Source organism: Otolemur garnettii, unplaced genomic scaffold (genome assembly GCF_000181295.1).
Source record: "Otolemur garnettii isolate 467f Iridium unplaced genomic scaffold, OtoGar3 scaffold00028, whole genome shotgun sequence".
NCBI lineage: Eukaryota > Metazoa > Chordata > Mammalia > Primates > Galagidae > Otolemur > Otolemur garnettii.
Window position 1 is genome coordinate 518,553 of NW_003852423.1, and position 22,458 is coordinate 541,010.

Consider the following 22,458-nt stretch of genomic DNA (forward strand, 5'->3'; position numbering starts at 1 on the left):
TCATTAAATTCCTCAAACAAAGTAACAGTGAAGACACAAGTTACAAAAACCTCCGAGATACAGCAAAAGCAGTCTTAAGAGGGAAATTGATTGCATTACATGGCTACTTTCAAAAAACAGAAAGAGAGCACATCAACAAACTCATGAACCATCCTATGGAAATGGAAAAAGAAGAACAGTCTAACCCCAAACCCAGAAGAAAAGAAAAAGTAAAATTAAATCAGAGATTAATGACATTGAAAACAAGAGAATCATTCAGAAAATCAATAAAAGAAAAAATTTTTCAAAAATAATAAATAAAATCGATAAACCTTTGGCCAGATTAACTAGAAACAGAAAAGTAAATCTGTAACAACCTTAATCAGAAACGATAAGAGAAAATAACAGATGCCACAGATATACAAGAGATCATCTCTGAGTACTGCAAGAAACTCTTTGCCCAGAAATTCACAATGTGTAAGAAATGGATCAATACCTAGAATCACAGCCTCTCCCTAGACTTCATCAGGAAGAAACAAATCTCTTGAGCAGATCGATTTCAAGAACTGAGATTGAAGAAACAATAAAAAATCTCCCAACAACAAAAAAAAAGCCCTGGTCCAGATGGCTTCACACCAGAACTCTATCAAACCTTCAAAGAAGAGCTTATACCCATATTGCAGAATTTATTCCAAGAAACTGAGAAGGAAGGAATTTTCCCAAACTCGTTCTATGAAGCAAACATCACCCTGATACCAAAACCAGGAAAAGACCCAAATAAAAAGAATTTCAGACCAATTTCACTACTGAATAGAGGTGCAATAAAATCCTAGCCAGCAGATTACAGCTACACATTAAAAAAATCATTCATCACGATCAAGTAGGTTTCATCCCAGGGATGCAAGGTTGGTTTAACATATGCAAGTCTATAAATGTGATTCACCACATCAACCAAAGCAAAAACAAAGGCCATATGATCCTCTCAATAGATGTAGAAAATGCATTCAATAAAATTCAATATCCTTTTCTAATTAGAACACTTAAGAATACAGGCATAGGTGGCATATTTCTTAATCTGATTGAAGCCATCTATGACAAACCCACAGCTAATATACTGAATGGAGTGAAACTGAAAGCTTTTCCACTTAGACCTGGAAACAGACAAGGTTATCCTGTATTGCCACTACTATTCAACCTGGTGCTGGAAGTTCTAGTTAACACAGTCCAGCAAGAGAAGGAAATAAAGGGCATCCATTAAATAGGGGGCAGAGGAGGTCAAACGATAGGATCTTATACTTAGAGAACTCCAAAGACACAACAAGAAGACTCCTGGAAGTGATCAAAAAATACAGCAGTATGTGCTTGCTTTGGCAGCACATATACTAAAATTGGAGTGATACTGAGAAGATTAGCACGGCCCCTGTGCAAAGATGAAGCACAAATTTGTGAAGTGTTCCACATTTAAAAAAAACAAAACAATACAGCAATGTCTCAGGATATAAAATCAATGTCCACAAATCAGTAGCCTTTGTATATGCCAGTAACAGCCAAGATGAGAAGCTAATCAAGGACATAATTCCCTTTGCAGTAGCTTAAGGAAAAAAAAAAAAAAGAAATACCTGGGAACATACCTAACAAGAGAAAGCCCTCTACAGAGAAAATTATGAAACCATAAGAAAAAATTGCAAGAGTTAATTAACAAATGCAAGAACATGCTCATGGCTGGGAAGAATCAACATTGTCAAAATGTCTATATTTCCCAAAGCAATCTACAGATTCTGTGCAATCCCAACACCATCATCATACTTTAAAGACTTGGAAAAAAATAAGTCTTCTTTCTGTATGGAACTCGAAAAAGAAAAAGCCATATAGTCAAGGCAATTCTTAATACTAAAAACAATTCTGGCTGGGGGGGGTAATCACCCTACCAGACTTTCGGCTATACTATAAGGCCATAGTGTTCAAAACAGCATGATATTGGCACAAAAATAGAGACACTGACATTTGGAACTGAACAGAAAACCCTAAGATGAAACTAACCTCTTATAGCCACCTGCTATTTGATAAATCAAACAAGAACATACACTGGGGAAAAGACTCCCTATTCAATAAATGGTGCTGGGAGAACTGGATAACCACACGTGAAAGACTGAAACCAGACCCGCACCTCTCACCACTCACAAAAATTGATTCAAGATGGATAAAAGATTTAAATCTAAGGCATGGAACAATAAAAATCCTCAAAGAAAGTGTGGGGAAAACACTTGAAGATACTGGCCTGGGGAAAGATTTTATGAAGAAGACTTCCGTGGCAATCGCAACAACAACAAAGTGAAACAAATGGGACTTAATTAAACTGCAAAGCTTCTGTCCAGCTAAGGAAACAACAACCAAAGCAAACAGACAACCTTCAGAATGGGAAAAGATATTTGCATATTATGAATCAGACAAAAGCTTGGTAACTGGGATCTACGGAAAACTCAGTCAACAAAAAAAGACCCAATAATCCCATATATCACTGGGCAAGAAACATGAATATGAATCGAACCTTCTCTAAAGAAGACAGACGAATGGCTGACGAACATGAGAAAATGTTCATCGTCCCTAATTACCAGAGAATTACAAATCGAAACTACCCTCGGTTATCACCTGATCCCAGTGAGCATGGCCCAAATCACAAACTTTCAAAGCTGCAGCTGCTCACATGGATGTAGAGAGAAGGGAACACTTTTACAGTGCTTGTGGGACTGCAAGCTAATATGAGCTTTTGCGGAAGGAAGTATAGAGAATCTTCAAAGAACTCAAATCAAACCTCCCATTTATCTTGCAGTCCCATTACTAGGCATCTACACAGAAGTACAAAGATCCTTTTATCAGAAGGACATTTGCACTAGACTATTTATCGCAGCTCAATTTACAATCACCAAACTGTGAGAATAGCCTACATGCCTACCAACCCAGGAATGGATCAACAAGCTGTGGTATATGTATACTATGGAATACTATTCAGCCACTAAAAAAGATGGAGACTTTACATTTTTTGTATTAACCTGGATGTAGGTGGAATACATTCATCTTAGTAAAGCATCACAGGAATGGAGAAGCAAGAATCCAATGTACTCAATTCTAGTTAGAAGGCCGTAGATGAGCTTATACAAGGGGGTTGGGTAGGGGAATGAGCAAGTGGGGAGAGGGGTGGCGGGGATTGTGGAGGTCATGTTGTGGGGATGGGGGTCATGGTATATGGAACAGCTCTTGGTGATTGGACACAATTATAAGCGGGACTTTATCTCACAAATGATGAATCATTGTAATCTAATTCTTTGTACCCTCAATAAATCTCCAAACAATAAAAAAAACCTAAGTAAATAATAAATAAGTAAATAAATAAAAACCGAAAAAAAAGTATATCAACTATTCATCCAGCAATATTCCTACTGGCTATCCAGAAGAAGTCAGTATGTAAAACAGGAACCTGTACTCACATGTTTATCACAGCATAATTTACAATTGCAGAAATATGGAATCTATCTAAGTTTCCAACAATTGATGAATGGATAAATAAGATGTGATATATGTACACACTATAGAATACTACTCAGCCACAAAAAAAGAATAAAATAATGTCTTTTGCAACAACTTGGATGGAATTGGAGGCCAAGAGAAGTATCTCAGGAAATGAAAAACAAATACCATAAGTTCTTACTTGTAAGTGGGAGCTAAGGTAAGGGTGCATATGGTCATACAGAGTAGTGTATTAGACACTAGCACCTCAGAAGAGGGGGGAAGGTGGGGAGGTGGTTGAGGGATAAAAGAATTACCTATTGAGTACAGGGTATTTGGGTGACTAGTATACTACAAGCCTAGATTTCAACCCTGTACAATTCATCCATGTAACAAAAAAACCCCTACATCTAAAACATACATAAAATCTAAATTTATTTTCTTTTATTAAAAACACAGTATGAAAACAGACATAAAAAGAAACTCAATGCAATAGTCTGCTTACCTTGCGAGCAAAATCCCCTTTTCCTTTACTGTATGCTTTGTTTTCAAGGAAATCATATACACAGTGAGCCAAAGCTGGGGATGCTTTCATCATTTCAGGAGTTAATAATAACTAACAGAAAAATTCAAAGAAAAGAGACATCTTCAACTGATAGGATGCTGGAAATTAACTTTGTATATATTTTTAGCTCACAAAAGTATAGAATTTTAATTTTATATTTAAAAACCCCAAATACACAGTTAGAATAAAATCACCAATAATTTTAGTGATGCTTAAGAGTTATTAATTATTTTTAGTTTTTAATTATTATTTATTCTTCTCCTGTCTACTATTTTGACTTGCAGTGCGTTTAATTGAACATTTTCCAAATTGAACGTTTTCCAATATTTACTATTTACTATTCTACAGCTTATACTGCAAAGATTCACATTAGAAAATTGCTATTATTTGCATTATAATCCTAGAGTTAACATTAAATAGAAAAAGAATTTTGTGAAATAAAGTGCATAAAATAATCGAAAAGTTTTAAGTTTTATAAAGAAGTCTCAAACAAAATATTGCTTTCACAACTCCTAGTAATATAACTTAACATTCCCGCTTAGTTCCATCAATGGAAAAAAATTCTGACATATTTAATTCTCTGGCTAAGAAGGATATAGCTACACTTAAAGATATTTATGGCACCAGATTTGGAAATGTTGGTTATTTTCTAAAATCTTATAAATAAATGATATAGAAACTAATGGAACTGAAATTTGTACTTAAAAGGTCACACCAATGATACTAGACATTCAGCTTTAATGCAGAAAACAACAAAGGTAAAGAGAGATTTATTTTTATTTATTTTTGCTGTTCTTTCAGTACATAACAATCACATGGAACTAAAATTATAATGTACCTAACCAAAATATCCAGTGTCTTATCTAAGTTTCCCTAAATTCTAATGTGAGTCAAGAAAATATTTTCTGTCTTGGGCCAGATAGTAATTACTGTAAAGTCTTGATATTTTATGGTAAGACTAAATAGTTAGGTTTCATGGTCCACAGAATTGCAGCTACACAATTCTGCTATTTGCAAAAGCAGCCACACACAATAGTAAATGAAAAGGGGTGACTGTGTAGAAATAAAACATTCTTGGTAAAACCAGATAAATATGTTAGATGAAGTCTGCAGGCTGTAGTTTGCTGACCCCTGCTGTAGAATCTGGGGAGCTAAATGAGGAAACAATATAAATCTGAGCTGTGCTTTGTCTAGTACATGAGAAAACTATAAACCATTAATTAGTATAAAAACCATAAAATGATATTATTAATATTATTATATCTGGCATCAGGGCATTTGGGTTTAAAACAAAGTTATTTCTGGGAATCTTATTTATACAATAAGTAATTTGTCAGAGATGTCTTATTATTGTGCAAAGAAAACTATATGCCCAGGACACTCACTACACATTAGTTAACAGTTCCTCCGATTTATCCCTCTCTTACTTTTTGATACGCCATGAAGAGCTACTATTTACTGAATTGGAAACACTGAACTATTTAGTCTACCATAAAATATCAAGACTTTACAGTAATTTTGAATGTGTGCATACGTGCACATTTATGTAAACATGAATTAACAAAATCCCTAATACAGCGTCTAGAAAACTAAGTTAATAAATACAGAAATAGTGTTTATAAATCACTGAGAAGACTCCAGGCCATATATGACAAGCTACTCAAAGTGGTTGCCATCCCACTATTACAGTAAAAACATTCTTTAATAAAGACATCAGCTATATCTGTGTGCTATGTTAACTGAAAGTCGATAGACAATAATATATATGGACTTACCTGCAAATATGCATTTAGATCTTTTTTTCTCTTTTCTAAAAAATCTCTGTCCATATTATTAAAAGTCTTTTTTCCAGGAAGTTTCAATATACTTGATAGATTTTCAAACTGTAAGACAAAATATATTCAGTAGTTCTTAGTTTTTAATAAAAGAACAAAGGAATTTCCCAAATGACAGTTTCTCTATATATCAAAAGCATCTTCAACAGATATCTCTGCAATATATTTTATCATATTAAGAAAAATTTTAAACATAAATATCATCTAAATATGCCTGAAACATAGTTCTAATGTTATTTATTATAAAAAAAGGTATTTTCAATTAAGTATAACAAATTTGGATAAGTGATGAAGACCAGGATTGGCTATGTGAGGCTTCATTTTAATAGTCTCTCAAATTCTGAGATTTTCCATAATTTTCATGATGAAAGGTTTTAAGAAATATCTTCCTTAATAACTTACTGACTTGTGAATAAAGTACTGGCAAATAAAACTTTGAATGGTCAAAATTATGAGTTCCTGGCTTGTTAGAATATCAAATAAAAATATTTTTAATATTAATTACTTCAATCAATTAATCATTGCAACAGGTAACTGGTAAAAGTAGAAAATGCAAATTTCACAATATTGACAGCAGCTATATTACAACTTTGTATATATGCAACGGTAATAAACACAGATACCTTTTTCCCAGCAACCATAAATCAAGAGCTATCAACATATACTTATCTTGTAAAGCCACAAACACAAAGTAATGTATGTAGTGTAAAGCTAACTTAACATCTGGGTGCATCTTTAACAGTCCATGACAGTAATCCATAATGCTGTACTAAAACACAGATTTTTATTTTAACAATACTAGCTACTTAAATAGTATAAGATCAAAGTCATTTAGCTAGTGACTACACCCGACAAACAACCTAGTGCCTTGAATTTCAAGCAGTCTCACTGCTCTTCCCATCTGATAAATATCATAAAGTGAAACAAACTTTTTAAAACCATTCTTTGTTTAAAACGACATCATTCCTGGCCTAGAGATGGATCAGAAGAGGAAATGAGAAGATTAAGATCATTTCCATCCTCAAACAGGAGATTCTGATTATTGTTAAATGGAATGACAAATCTGATGGTTGCTTAGAGCTAGAATGTGAACAAGTTCATTAGATGTTACATATGAAAAGTAAAACCAGTTCTTCCGTTATGACAAGAAAAACAAAAATGGGTAGGGGTGAGTTATAGAGAAAATGTTATGCTGTAGTGATACATAAGTTTGATTATTCACAGAAGTAATAACCAAACCCAGTAGAAATGGGTCCTCGTTAAATATCACATGTCTAAAAGAGAGCACCTGCTTTTATGAATTACATTCTTCTTTTCTTAAAAAAGTCATACTTAATTGAAGTAAATTTACTTTTCTGAGGTACCGTAAAATACTTAATTTTCTGAAATACTATTTATTTACATTACTGCTGCCTTAATTTTATAGAATGCATAGTTTATTCTGACATTACAAAGTAAGTTAGCCCCAACTGTATACATAAGTTGAAGACCTAACCTCTAGTACCTCAGATTGTGACTGTATTTGAAAACTGGGGTTTAAGGGGGTAACTAAGTTAAAATGAGTACCTTAGGATAGGGCCTACTCCAATCTGACTTGTTCCCTTATAGGAAGAGAAAAATTTGGACACAAAAAGAAACACCACTGAGCATACACATAGTTAAAAGTCATGTGAGAAGAAAACAAGAAGGTGGCCATTTATAAGCCAAGAAGAGAAACCAAACTTGTCAATGCCTTAATCTTTGATTTCTAACTATCAGAGCTGTATGAAATAAACTTTTGTTGTTTAGGCCACCCAGTATATTACATTTTGTTATGGTAGCCCTAGAAAACTAACACACAAGGGAATATAATAGTATCTATTAAAACAAGAAGTTACTTTAAAAAAAAATTAAAATAGTAAACTTTATTAATAAGGAGAAAAAAATTAAATGTCACAATAACACAGACATTTTCTGAAAACTTAAATTATCAAATAAACTCTGTAAGTTATCTGTCCATAACAGAAACATAAATCACTAACAGTTTTCTCAAAGTATAAAAGAAATAGTATAGTATAGTATATTCTATATTATAGAATTATTTATAAGTAAAAGCAAAAGGTAGCACATAGCTAAAAATTCATGAAAACAATTTTAAAAGGCATACCAAAGAAATTAGAAATTAATCAAAAAAGAACTCACATAAATTAGGAGTATTTCAATGTTTACAAATAACTCAAATACTATATATAAATCATAGACATTCTAAAATAAAAAATCTTATCTTTCTACATTAGATATATCAAGTTTATATTCCTAATACATAACCGAGGATTATAGCAACATGCTAGAAATTCTGTATTAAAATAATTCAAAATGTGTTTAATATAGGTGCATACTTTCACTCAGCTGTCTTAATGAACACTTAATATTATCACTTAGATCAACAGTATTTTATCTATACTCATACAGATCTCACTCAATAAAAAAGAAATGTATAGTAGCTACATTTCTACGTGCTCCTAGAAACAAGGACTTCGTCTATCTTGTCCCCTGTTATACTGTACCAAGAAGAGTGCCAGACATATAGGAAAAGCCCAATAATTATTTGTTGAACAAATGAATGAGTAGTTTGGGCCATTTCTAAAAGTACACGACATTTAACATTTTAATTATTTTTTAGATTAATTTTTAGAATTTTTTTTCATAAAGTACCAAATTAGACTATTAGAATCTTTAAAGAAAATAAATGACAGTCCATATAGGCAGACAAGGAAAAGTTTATACTGCAGTTAAATAAACAACAGTAAAATAATTTTACTTCAAGAGCTCTATGAGTTATCATTTCATCATGTTAACAGGTTATACTGTCGTCAACTGTTGAAATACAAATCACCATATTTTTCTTCCATTTTAAGAGACTGAGTTTTAAAAATATAGATAAGACAGAGCTAAAAGGCAAATAGCAGATGTTTAGTACTTCACTAAAACCTAATTTTCATTTAAAAATTTAGTTTTGGCCAGGCATGATGGCTCATGCCTGTAATCCTACCACTCTGGGAGGCAGAGTCGGATGGATTGCCTAAGCTCAGGAGTTCAAGGCCAGACTGAGCAAGAATGAGATCCCCATCTCTAAAAAAATAGTCAGGGGCTATGGAAGGTGCCTGTAGCCCCAGCTTCTTGGGACACTATGGCAAGAGGATCATCTGAACCCAGGCGTTTGAGGTTGCTGTGAGCTATGATGCTATGGCACTCTACTCAGCGCGACAAAGTGAGACTCTGTCTCAAAAATAAATAGATAAGTTGATTTTTTAAAAACCAAAAAAAACTAGTTGGGCATTATAGCAGTTGCCTATAGTCCCAACTACTCTGGAGGCTGAAGCAAGAGGAACCCTTGAGCCCAAGGGTTTGAGGTTGTTGTGAGCTATGACACCACAGCACTCTACACAAGGCAACAGGGTGAGACTCTGTATTGAAAGAATAAAAGAAATACATACATACATACATACATAAAAGCTTAGTTTTTAATTTCTCAAGCTCTGTGAGCAATCTAAACACTAAAGTAATCACAACTACTGTAACTTATAAGAACAAACACCACCAAAACATGTCCATTTCACCTGCGCTGAGCCATTTAAAAAGGAATTGTGCCACATCAATTTCATTTAACTTTTGGTGCTGTATTGAAAAGGTAAGTGCCTACATAAACTGCCCTCCTAACAAAGTTTTCTTTTAAAGTATGTTCTTCACTTATATTTGTCAATATGTAAACATAATGTTTACAGTACTAGTTTAGAACATTTAAATCAGGCAATGAATAGTCCTCTTAATATTAGAAAAAAAATTACAACCATTTAAACAAAGAAAATTTCAGAGTAAACTAAATTCCTATTAATTGCAAGTAAATAAAACTACTCCTACTAAGCCAAATTATTTTTTTAAATTACCATGTTTGGTTAAGTGTAAGAATGGGAAGAAAGAGATACATGTGTATAAGCTATGTGCTTTTAAAACATCATCAAATAGGTTATATTTGAAAAAGTAAAGCAATTATTTCTTCATTGTGGGGCAGAAAATTTTTTCACTTCTGCAAACAAATCAAGGTAAACACAAAGAAAAGATCTATTCAACACAAGAACAGACAGGACCACAGTTTTTTACTTCCTTATGAAGAGAATTCGAATTACTATATTTAAATAGTCCTTTAAATATAGGCTTCAGAAGTCAACAGTAATCACTATTTTATCACTTTTAAGTTATTAATAGTTTATTTTACTCTATCCATAAAATATTTTAATGAGATTGAGATAGTGTCAACCCTATTTTTTCTACTACCTCAAGTGAAAAAATTTTTTTGATTTCTGAAGTAGTATATAATATCATTTCAGCTCAAATAGGTGTCATCTTTAATTATTATTTTTATTGGCTTAGACCAGTTGTATATCTAAAACCCTTAAGGGAATCAGACTTCATAAAGTAAAATAAATTTCATAGATTACCTATTCTAATTTGGTGATATTTTGGTTTTTTCTGAGTTTAGGTGAAGATAAAACATTTAATTAAAAATTAGGACAGAGACAGAATTTCTTTACATTTGTTATCATTAAGGATTCTGATAGTTACCTCTATAAATCAAGAGAGATGCACTTGGTAAGAATTAAAAATATTATTGGTAAATATTAAATTTATTTTGGTATGGTTGAAAACAAAGCAACAGATCAAGGATGTAACTGTTACTGTTGGATTAGGCTTCCACTTAAAATAACTATAGCTTAGTTTTGAATTATGCCTCCAAAAACAAAAGCACAAAATGTCCCACAGCAATTCTCATTCCTACTTCAAACCAAACCCAAATATCTCTGTAAAGCACAACATACATACCCACAAATTTTAAAATCTGAAATATGTATTTTAATTTTCTAAGGTCTGCATAGCATTGGTATTTTGTCACTAGTCCACTATGATTAGGACTGGTTATAGTTCTCAATATTTAATCTTTTGGTTAAACACTCAAAATCATTCTAAGATTTACAGGGATTACACAAAAAATTCTTACCTTATTCTCTTTCATTAGCTTTGGTCAATATCTGAGCATCTTTAGAACTATTTAGAATGAAAATGAAATCAGGAAACAATCAATGTAAATTATTCAAGTTTATAAACCTCATTACCTGTTCCGTGATTCTCATATGGAAGTCGTGAAAGTCACTATAACGACGGTAGGTCTTCCACATCTCTTCACTGTTGAGATTGCGCCGGTGCACAGTGATGGCATACAATGCATATGTCTTGCCATGATCATTACAAACGCCTGCCACGGCATATGGGTCATAGTCAGCATATACTAATCATTTAAAACAAAATGAAGAGGAACAAAAGACACAAAAAGGAGGAAGGTGAAGAGCAAAAACAAAGAAGACAACATGAAATGAAGAAGAATCTGAAATGGTGGACACACAAGGATATCATGAAAGGATAAAACAGACTTCCATATTCTATATTCATACTGATAAGGTATTACACATGATGGTTATAATACAAAATAAACTGAAAGCCTATGATGACACTACCAAACACAAAGTGATGTCTAAAGAATCTCTCCCAACCCAAAGAGGTTTTATCTAGTATTAGAGATGTTATCACATTATCACCTGAAAATGTAGAAGTATAGTCTCTTAAATTTAGCAGAGGAAAAATAACAAACAAAATATAACAATATAACCTTCTGGACTAGCCTTCACTTTCACTGTTCAGCTCTATTTAAATTAAAACCTTTTCAACTAAACAGACATATAGCCACAGGATAAAGTTTCTCTTCTGGCAATTCTCTTTCTTTGATAATATCCAACAATTCAAAGGTATAGTTAACTCAGGGGATTTTTCGTTTGTTTGTTTAAAGCACTTTCCTAATGATTTGCTACAGATCGCCAGGTAATCTTTAAAATAAAGCCCATTCCCATTTTGTACTAACCTTAAAGAGATGTATTTTGAAACATTTTCTTTAATTTTTCTTCTAATTTTTCCATTTCCTTCTTTAAGAATCCTAAAGATAATCAGTGATTTTTCCATTTCTTTCTCTCTGTGCTCTATTCTACTCTAGGTCCAGTCTTCACAAATTTACTGAGTCTCCTCTCATCTATACCTGGTATATTTCTTAATCCATCCTCTGATCCTAATTTTAGTTACTATACTTTTTGATTTCTAGAATTTTATTTGGTTCCTTTTTCATATTTCTTATTCTTATCTTAGTACCTACCTCTATGAATATTTTTTAACATAACTTACCTTAAAGTCTACTAAGATTGTCATCTCTAAAATCTTTTATTTTATTTATTTATTTATTTTTATTAAATCATAGCTGTGTACATTAATGTAATCATGGGGTACAGTGTGGTGTTTTCACACACAATTAGAAATATTTTCATCAAACTGGTTAACTTAGCCTTCGTGTCATTTTCTTAGTTATTGTGTTAATACATTGATATTCTACTTTTAGAAAGATTCACTTGTACCCTTGTGAGATAAACCATAGAGGTGATCCCTTCAATCACCCTCCCTCCAACCATCCACTCCCCTCCCCTCTCTCCATATTCTTAGGCTATAATTAGGCTATAGCTTTCATATGAAAGCTATAATCTTAAGATACTAATTATGCCATCTGCTGACTCTCCTTACTGTGGTTTATATTTCTTCCCATAGCTTTTTTTCCTTTTATTAAGTCATATATACATAGATCATGAATACATTTATGCCTCTGTGGGATTCAATGTGTTGATTTTTTGTACAAATTGGAGTGCTTACATCCAACTAATTAACATAGCTGTCACCTCATTCACTTAATCACTGTGTTAAGACATTTGTGTTCTGAGGTGGCGCCTGTGGCTCAAAGGAGTAGGGTGTCAGCCCCATATGCCGGAGGTGGCGGGTTCAAATCCAGCCCCAGCCAAAAAAAAAAAAAAAAAAAAAAAAGACATTTGTGTTCTATACTTGATAGATTTGACTTGTACCCTTGCAATATGTTCCATAGGTGTGGTCCCACCATTTACTCTCCCTCTATCAAACCACGCTCCTCCCCTCCCATCCTCCTCCCCTTCCCTCTTAGGCTATAGTTGTGCTTCATCTTTCATATGAAAGAGACAGTGATTATAAATTGGTTTCATAGTAGTACTGATTACAGTGGATATTTTTTTTTTTCCATCTTCCCCCAGCTTTTAATTGCTTTTTGTAAGCTTCCTTTCAGCAGGTATTGTTTCTCCTTGGGTGCTCTGGGCTCATTCACAATGAGCAGTATATTCACTGTAACTGCTGGTTTCTGTGCTTCACAAATAATTTTAATACTAACTCTTTGGCTTGAAATACTGTAGTATATAATTACCTGAGGACAGCTAAATCCAGAGACACCCATGTTGGAATACAGTAAATTAAGCTGGGGTTTAATTTCTTATGAGAGAGAGATACTATTTCTAATCATGATCTTGACAGTTCTTATTCTTTTGGCTAAGAAATCAAGATAGCTACTTTATAAGCTACAATGAACCCCTTGCTTCAATGCCTCTTCGCTTCCCTGAATTTTTTTTCATGGTCTATGGCATCTGCAGATATTTTTCTATATTGTTTTCAGCCTTTCTATGTGTGGGAGGCAGGATTTCCCATAGGAGTTTAGACTACCACACTAATCCTAAGTCTAAAATTGATTTTAAAATAATGGATTACACTGATCCATACGTATGAATAAACATGGTTAAGTTTTGGAGCTAAATATTTTGCTATTTTGTATATAACTTGGCAAAGGGGAGTTGTGTAATTTCTCAGTAACATAAGAGCTAGAAGTCAATATTGTCAAGGGTAGTTGAACAGAAACTTCTCTCAGGCTTTTATGAAAATTTTCTAAGATATGCACTTTCTTCTTGAAAGTGTTTTTTATTCCCTTTCCACCTAATATCAGTATTTGGGTTAGACAAAATACGAGATTAGGAATAGACTCCAATCATCTTGCTTTACACGGAGGCTTTAACGTAGATAGTACTATTATTTCTGGTTCACTTTTCCCACTCATCTTTCTCTCAGACACCTATGCAGATCAAACAGCACACGATTTTTTCTTTTCCTTTCCTTCTTTTTTTTTAGACAGAGTCTTACTATGTCGCTCTCAGTAGAGTGCTGTGGCATCACAGCTTACAGCAACCTCAAATTCTTGGGCTTAAGCAATTCTCTTGCCTCAGCCTTCCAAGTAGCCCAACACAATGCCCGACTATTTATTTTTGGTTGCTGTTATTGTAGTTGTAGTTGTCATCGTTGTTTGGCAGGCTGGCCAGGTTCAAATCTGCCAGTCGTGGGTGTATGTGGCCAGTGCCCTAACTGCTAAGCTATTGGTGGCGAGCCAATACACTACTTTTTCATCAAGTTAAGAAACCACCATTTCTCATGGAGTTAGCATCACTGCAAGAAAGTGGCTTTATCAGATGTATTCAAGATAAGTTTGGGACAGCAAACTAGAAAGCAGAGGCCAATTAGGTAACCATAACCAATGAGGAGGTAACAGGAAGAAGGAGAACAGCAAGAAATAGAGGAGGACAGAAGAGAGTCACATAAGAAGCTTAAAAAGAATAATTAGTGACAAATTAATAGGCATAGAGATCACACATGGTCCATTTGCAATAGGAAGAATAATGAGGTTATTGTAAGAGAAATGCAGAAAACAGAAAAGTAATTTGATTTAAAAGAAGATAACAAAAGGTATATCCAGAAGGTTTTGCTTTCATTAAGCCAATGCTACCCATAGCAGATGATCTACAAACTATTTCCTACTAATTCATAATTAAAGAACTAGCATCAGAGTGTAAATCAACCTCATCACAAATCACTTTGTTTAATTTAGTCAATATTTTTTAAAAGGAAGATTTCTCAGTGAAGGAAGTAATGCACATGAGAGTCCATGAACCACTCCTTGAGTAGCACCGTACTACGCTAGTAAGTTCTTATTTCCCGTAACAAAAATGTTAAGGATGTGGGACCTAGAATCAAAGACACTCTTGAGTCTAATTGGTAAAATACTCATATAGGAAGGTATAAACATTCCTATATGATACCTATCATGTATATATACTAATGTAATTAATCCCATAACAACCTCATGCATAAGTATTATTATTATTATCCCATTTCACAGATGAGAAAACTGAAATATAGGGAAGTCAAGAAACTTACTTAAGTTCGCCCAATGATTAAGTGGGAAAGCTGAGGTTTGAGCCCAAAGAACTCAGCAAAAAGCTGTACACTTAACTCCTACACTATGTTTGGTATCCATACATAAGTTTGTCTGACAGAAATAATTTATTAAAAATGTATAGCATAGTGCTTCTATGCATTTTAAGAAGCTAATAAATACTTATTGAATAAATGAACAGATAGATAAGCAGCTAGAAAAATCACAAGCCTCAGATGAAATGAAGATCAACATCAGAAATAAAGACATGAGTGTCTTCATCTAGATGTAAATTTAAGATCTCCAAGAAATAAAATGACAAACTCTAAACATCTGCACTTTAACAAAGACTCTCACATTTGGAAGATAAGTTGACAAAGAAAACTTACAGAATTTTATAAATTCTAAGGGACGAAGAAAAGGGAACAACTGTATCAAAGCTAGAAAGAAAAGCAACCAGACCTCTGGTTTTATTGACAACAGTGTTATCTTAGGACCTTTAAGCAGAGTCATCCATACACCAACTATTTGGAAAACATAAAGGAATATCAGAATCAGACAGTGTAGATAACTTATTCTAGAAATCTGCGAGGGAACAGAATGCAAATTGAGACTCCAGCTCTGATGAGAAGCAAAAAACAAAGACCTTAAAAAACAAAAGATGCCAATCACTATCTTCTAAACTACATTCACACTATAAAATCTCTTCAAGTATCTGAAATGTAAGTATGAAATTGAATGGAGGTGTATATCTCAGTATGTTTATACTTCAGTGTATAAAATGACAAACACACTCCTATACTGCAGGAATAGTGAGAAGCCAGATAAGAAAACTATCTTTACCTAATATTTATTAGTATTATCTAATAATTCACAGGTTATGATGCAAATTCATTAGTCTTTTCTTGGTTTACTAAAAATTCTACACATATGCTGACTGATCATAATAACTTAAGAGGTTTCTCACACCACTCATGCATTTCTTGAACTTCTATAAACTTTTTTTTTTTTTTTTTTTTTTGAGACAGAGTATCTGTCATGCTAGGGTCAAATGCCTTGACATCCTCATAGCTCACAGGAACCTCAAACTCCTGGGCTCAAGTGGTCCTCATGCCTCAGTTTGACAAATAGCTGAGACAACAGCTGCCACAATGTCCAGCTAGTTTTTCTTGCTCTTGCTCAGGCTGGTCTCAAACTCCTGAGCTCAAGCAGTCTGCTTGTCTCAGCCTCCCACAGTGCTTGGATTATGGGCATTAGCCACCTTGCCTGGTGGGAACTTTGTAAACTACTATAGGGAGGGTGACTCAAATGACTGCTATAGTCATTTGCTCCACTTACCAGGTCTGACTTTGCATGCATTAAAACAAATATTGAACTGAAATCTCCCCCAAAAAAGGTTTAATAAGAATTATGCATTATCAGCTAGACTCAAACACAGAGGAAAAGAGGAAAAGATAGTTGCAGAGTTTATTAGAAATGATAAAATGCTTAGAACATAAGCATTTACAAATGTTAATAGTCACAACCTTAGAGAAAGGAAATAATGTAAATACGTGAACAAACAAACATCATATAATTTAATGAAGAAAATGCTGCTGGGGAAAAAAAGTAACAAAGATATGACTACAAACAAAAAAAAGGTTTATAAAAAAATGTTCTAAATGATTGGATGTAGTAATTAATAGTTTTAAAGTCATAATTGTACTAGAAAGTCTCTTACCTGTGTCTGAAATGTAGGCATGAAGTTGTACTGCATCATCAGAAGATACATTTGAAAGGTCATCTAAAGACTGAGAAAAAAAAATCAGGCCACAATTTTTTTTAATTTTATAGGGAAAAAGTGTTGAAAGAATTCTATGTCAAATATGTATTACTCATCTTCACTGCAATGCAAACTTTGTATTACTTATATATCCCTCCCATCTCTTCCACACTCGATAATCCTCTCCATTTATACTAACAAGAGAAAAGCCAACATTAAGAAACTATAAAACAAAATAATTTAGTATTAGTCCTCATACAGAAGATGATTTCTGCCTTCACTGTCTCCATATGTTAGCTATCATTATGATTATTAAATGAAATGAGTCTATAGGTTATGACAAATTTTAAATAATTTTCAAAAATCATTATTGATTGACTCAGAATCAATCTTTTATAAGTTTGGCATTTGGGTATAAAATTAAAAAATGTTTTTGCCACATATATGTATACCCACACATACACAGAATGCAACATAATCATAAAATGAAGGCAGACTGTGCAGAGAAAGAGTTAACAAGGCAGCCTAGGACTGCTTTCCCTAAAAGGACTGTTTACAAGGAATCCCCTGGATGAAATCTGGGAACTCAGATTTAACATTCTCTGGCGAATATGAGTGGTTCACTGTACTTAAACTATATAAAAACAATGTTTACACTGAATACTTGTTTGCTTCTGGAATTTGGTATGCACTATGTAATCTGCCTCTAATAAAACTTTAGAGTTCTTTATCTTCAATGAGTTTTCCTGGTAGCAACATGTCACATGTGTTGTCACAAATCATTGCTGGGAGAATTCAGCATGTTCTGTGTGACTCCCCTGGGAAAGCACCCTTGGAAGCTTGTGCCTAGTTTCTTTGGGACTTGCTCCCATGTACCTTTTCCCTTTACTGATTTTTCCTTCTCCCTTTCACTATAATAAATGCTAGCCATGAGTACAACCATGCTGAGTCCTGTGAGCCTTCCTGGCAAATCACTGAAAGTGAGACAGGTCTTGCAGATACCCAACACACAAAATTCAGACATTTTTCACATATTATTCATACTTCCTATATTCATATTATATAATTTAGACATATTTCATGCTTTAAAACCACAGGATTTGAGTTCTAATGTGATGTTAGAAATTATTATTAAGAGTCATCTAAATGACTTTTTTTTTTTTTTTTTTTTTTTTGCAGTTTTTGGCCAGGGGTGGGTTTGAACCCATCACCTCTGGCATATGGGGCCGGTGCCTTACTACTTTGAGGCACAGGCGCTGCCCATCTAAATGACTTTTTAAATGCAGCTATCCATATGGCATAAAGCCATTTAAATTAAAGTAATTCCATTCAAAGGAGACAGCCAAGAATGTATCTACTAAAGACTGATTATTGACAAAAGGAAAATGAGATAACTCCACACAGATAATTCACTAGTCAAGTGAAATGGCAGAATCATTAAATTAAATTAGGTCTAGTCCAGGCTCCACCACTGAGACCTTAGCCAAATCAACTACTCTTTCTTGTATTTCAGTTTCCCCAATGGTAAAATGATGTTAATGCCTACTCTACATCTTTGTCAGGACACAATGTGACTGAAAACACTTCGAAAAGAAATATAATGCAATTATTTTTAAGTGTTCTTATGACCTATAATACAACATTTTGATAGAAGCAGCACAACCTTCAGTATTGGAAAGGGAACATAAAATAATCACATTTTTAAAATAAAGCATTCATACTGTAATGGTAACCTTCTTTTGTAGTTAACATTTAAAAAGCTACTCACTTTACATATTAGCATCTTATACTATACAATCCAAAAGGTGTTAAAAGACTTGGGAGATAAGTGTCTTTTTTTAAGCACATTTAAAATATGCAATTAACAAATACTATTTTTATTACATATAATGAAAAATCTGATGGAAAAGTCACAAACATCAGTAACAGTTATAATGCACAATTAGACTGTAAAGTTACAACTGGTAAAACAATATTAACTACAGAAAAATGTGATTTAGAAATATAAGTATTGATAAGTACAAGAAAACTGTGATTTCAAAACAAGTGCATTACTGCTACACTGAAATCAAACACAATTTGCAAATTTGTCCTTGAATTAAGACTCTTAAACTCCTTGCAAGAAAAAGTGTTTCTTAATATAACTCTAAGAAAAAACTGAAAATTCAAATTTAGTATGACATCCCATCAACACAACTACAATGGCACTAGTAGAAATTTACATGCTGGCCTCAATTGTAAAATGAGTAAAACATCAAACACATTAAATATCTTCTTTGCTTAGTATATAGAATAAATTATCATGATCTAGTTTATAATCTTAAACTATTTTTAAAATGCAGCGATTCATTAAAGTTTGTCTATGCATTTAAAAAAAGAATAAGAAAAGTTCTGGCTACTTAAAAGCGTGAATTTAACAGATTTATAGGAAAAATAAATATAGCAAGCCACTGACCTCAAGTGTGGCCAGTTTTTGAACCAGAGACTATTCTAGTTTTTAACACTATGTGACAACAGGGATTTCTTTTATTTAAAAAAAATTTATTCCAGATGTGAAATAAAGAAAAATAAATTTTCACTACTGTTTAAACACTTACACAAGCCTCACAAATGTGAATATTAGAAAATTTCAAACCAAGGAAAAGTTTCACCACTTTTGGAAACTTTTTCTGTATAATGAACACCACTGTAATACTTCTAATACTCCAGAAACAATTTTTTTTGTTATAAGGCTCTGAACTACAACGAGTAAATGATAATGATACCAAATGATTTAGGAAACAGCATTTTAAAAGTTACAAAATATCTGACATAATACTATGGTTGATTTGCTTTAGTGTTTTGTTAAAGGTTATACTTTGTATAGTAACAGAACATTTACTTAGGTTACTTCAGAAGTAAGTGCAGCAGTATAGTTGACAACACAAAACAATGGACCTCTAAACCATTTAGCTATTTGAAAAGGTTTAAAAAAAAAAAAAAACAGTTGGGAAGAAAAGCAAAACAACAACCCCCTACACCTCTCCCCACTCACAACCATCACATCCCAGCCAAAATTTGAACTGAAACCTTCATAGAACACTAATATTGCTTCCTAATATTTGGGGAATAAGTTATTCAATGATAAGGCTGGATATATAAGAGAACTAAAATGTTATTTTACACTACAGCCTGAATATATAAAATGCCAGTGTCAGCGTATATGCTAAAAAGACCTCATTCTAAACCTCTAATCATAAGACATAGTTGCTATAAAACTCTCAAGGCTTAAAAAAAATCTGTTTACAATGACCTGAATCGATTTTAGTGTAGATCTTAAGAAACTTCTATAAGATTTTAGTTGTCCCAACTAGTTTTATATTTCTTTTCTAAATAGCAGAGAGAAAAAAATACTTCTAATGTAAACAGAAGAGGTATTGCAAATTAACTGCATATCACAACACTAATCAGACTCATTTAAACATATTAAATATTAGAATTAAAAATAATAAAATCAATTTCTTTATAAAATGCAACTACAATTAATCAGATATAACCTAAGCCCAGAGGCTGATGAGTGTGTACAAACATACAGTTAGAAGAAATAAGCTCTATCATTTAGTAGTAGACTAATGACCACAGTTAGCAACAATATATATTTCAAAGTAGGTAGAAGGGAGGGCTTGAAATGCTCTCAACACATAGAAATGATACGTACTCAAGTTGGTAGATATCCTAAATACCCTGACTTAGACATTATGTATTTTATAAATGTTACAAATATTCACACACATCCCTAAATATGTAAAATATTATCAATCAATAAAATTAAAATTAAATTATCACTAAAAGTAAAATAAAAATGGAATGTTATTTTGAAGTTCTGATTTATGTATCCCTTACGTGTGAACTTAGCATTTCTTTAAAAGCATAATAACTTCTTACAATACTGAAGGATGATATAGGAGAGCTAATATATCATTTAGTTATATGTAACGCTCAGCCTTTTACAAATATTTCCAAGCCACTTTGATAATTAAAGTACCCATAATAGTACTTACCAAATTTATGCTTCCTGTAGGAGACCCATTAAAAGATTCTGTAGGGGGGAAATTCAACTTAGTATATAGTAAAAAACTTTAAAACGGATGCTTTATCTATGTAAGGTTCAAATACCAAAAACAAAAGTCACATAAGCCAAGACATAACAGAACAATAAAGAAAAACTGTGAAATACTCCTCAAATCTTGAACCCTTAAGTTCCATGGTTTTCTAAGCCAGGCATTTTAGTAAAAATATACGTGTATTCAACAGCTGGCCAAAAATCAAAAAGGCATTAATGTTCAGGGGAGTAGTTTTACTGTCATAGTTATCATATTAAGTTGCCTAATACAATGTAAGGATGAGTACAACACTGCAGAGAGGCTCATGAGGAAACATCAGCAAGCACTATTTGTTATTTTTGTCTCACTAGATAAGAAAAATTACAAGTAAAATTAGTCTTTAATGCAAGGGATAGATTGAGTTCTATTAAGTTTACTTATTTTGGTAGTAGATTTGGCTTAAGAACATTGGAAGTCTAGATTCTTAAATCTATATATAACTCATAAACCAAAAGATACTTGAAACTCCATAGGCAATGCCATTTAATTAAAAAGAAACTAGAAAAAATAAATTTTTAAAGTTAGAGAATGAATCCATTATAGATTGTTAAAATTAATGTAAGGAAATAATATTTTCCCTCAGGATTTTATTATATGTAAAAGCAAATTAAGGTACCAATTAAAGTATCTTTTTGTTAGAAATACAGATAAATTTATGGTAAAGCAATATACATACATATATTACTGTATGGTTTTTAGCACTTCAGAGATTATGAGGTTAGTTCTCTAAGTAGGTCTTCAAAAACCAAGACTATTACTTCTATAAAGAGGCAGCCTATATTATCTTCCAACTTCATTCTAAATGACCAAGAACATTTCTTGATTCCTTAGATCTATGTTCACAGAAGATAAACAGGAAATTTCACCTAGGATTGTCTTTTGGTTAACAGGAATGTGATAATTAAGTAAACAAATAGTTCTCTATCTTCCTTATTCAATTATATGCCTATACTATCTCTTCTGTAGTCTGCCCACATCTTAAATCTGCCCACGAAAGACAAGTCAAGTTAAAAGGAGAATTCAGGAACAAAATAAGGCAGAGTTTACTTTTGTGGTCAACAATAAGAAGATCTAGACATACACTCTAAAATCAATCTTGGTCCACATTTAATCAAGAATTTAATAACTGCCTATAAATATTAAAAAACAAAAGCATTCTTTGACATGATGAAAAAAGGTGATTGAGATTAAAATTTTAAAGGGAAAGCATAATTCAAATATTTTTAAGATTGTGAGGCCTTGTTTTAATAAAGAAGAAAATACCTACATTTAAAATGATTTAAAGCTTAAATAATGGAAGACAATTATGAAGAAAAAGAAAGAGAAGGAAGAAAGAGGAGAAGAGATAAGAAAGAAAATGCACAAGCAAAGTCATACAGCTAAAGTACCTGCTATGAAGTTTGGTCAAATAGGAATAAAATTTCTTTCCCAGAAAAGAGAAAAGAGTGCTATCACACATAAAACTTGGCCTATTAATTTCAGGCTCA

General features: G+C 32.7%; 1 protein-coding gene and 1 non-coding gene across 6 annotated transcripts in view; one reads left to right on the forward strand and one right to left on the reverse strand.

Moving 5' to 3' along the window:
• Positions 1-22,458, reverse strand: part of SNX13 (sorting nexin 13) — a 161,999-nt gene that overhangs the window by 25,553 nt on the left and 113,988 nt on the right. For 3 of the 5 annotated variants that reach the window (XM_023512419.1, XM_003788482.3, XM_023512417.1), the window contains 5 exons: positions 20,870-20,907; positions 16,788-16,857; positions 11,034-11,173; positions 5,824-5,931; positions 3,989-4,099 (listed from right to left, as the gene is read on the reverse strand). In XM_023512419.1, coding sequence (XP_023368187.1) covers positions 3,989-4,099; positions 5,824-5,931; positions 11,034-11,173; positions 16,788-16,857; positions 20,870-20,907 — 467 coding nt within the window. Of the gene's footprint in view, positions 1-3,988; positions 4,100-5,823; positions 5,932-11,033; positions 11,207-16,787; positions 16,858-20,869; positions 20,908-22,458 lie in introns of all 5 variants that reach the window. The other 2 variants (XM_023512416.1, XM_023512418.1) reach the window with 1 other exon arrangement.
• Positions 1,338-1,444, forward strand: LOC111724901. The gene has a single exon (XR_002773114.1). It is a non-coding gene; the product is annotated as a U6 spliceosomal RNA (small nuclear RNA).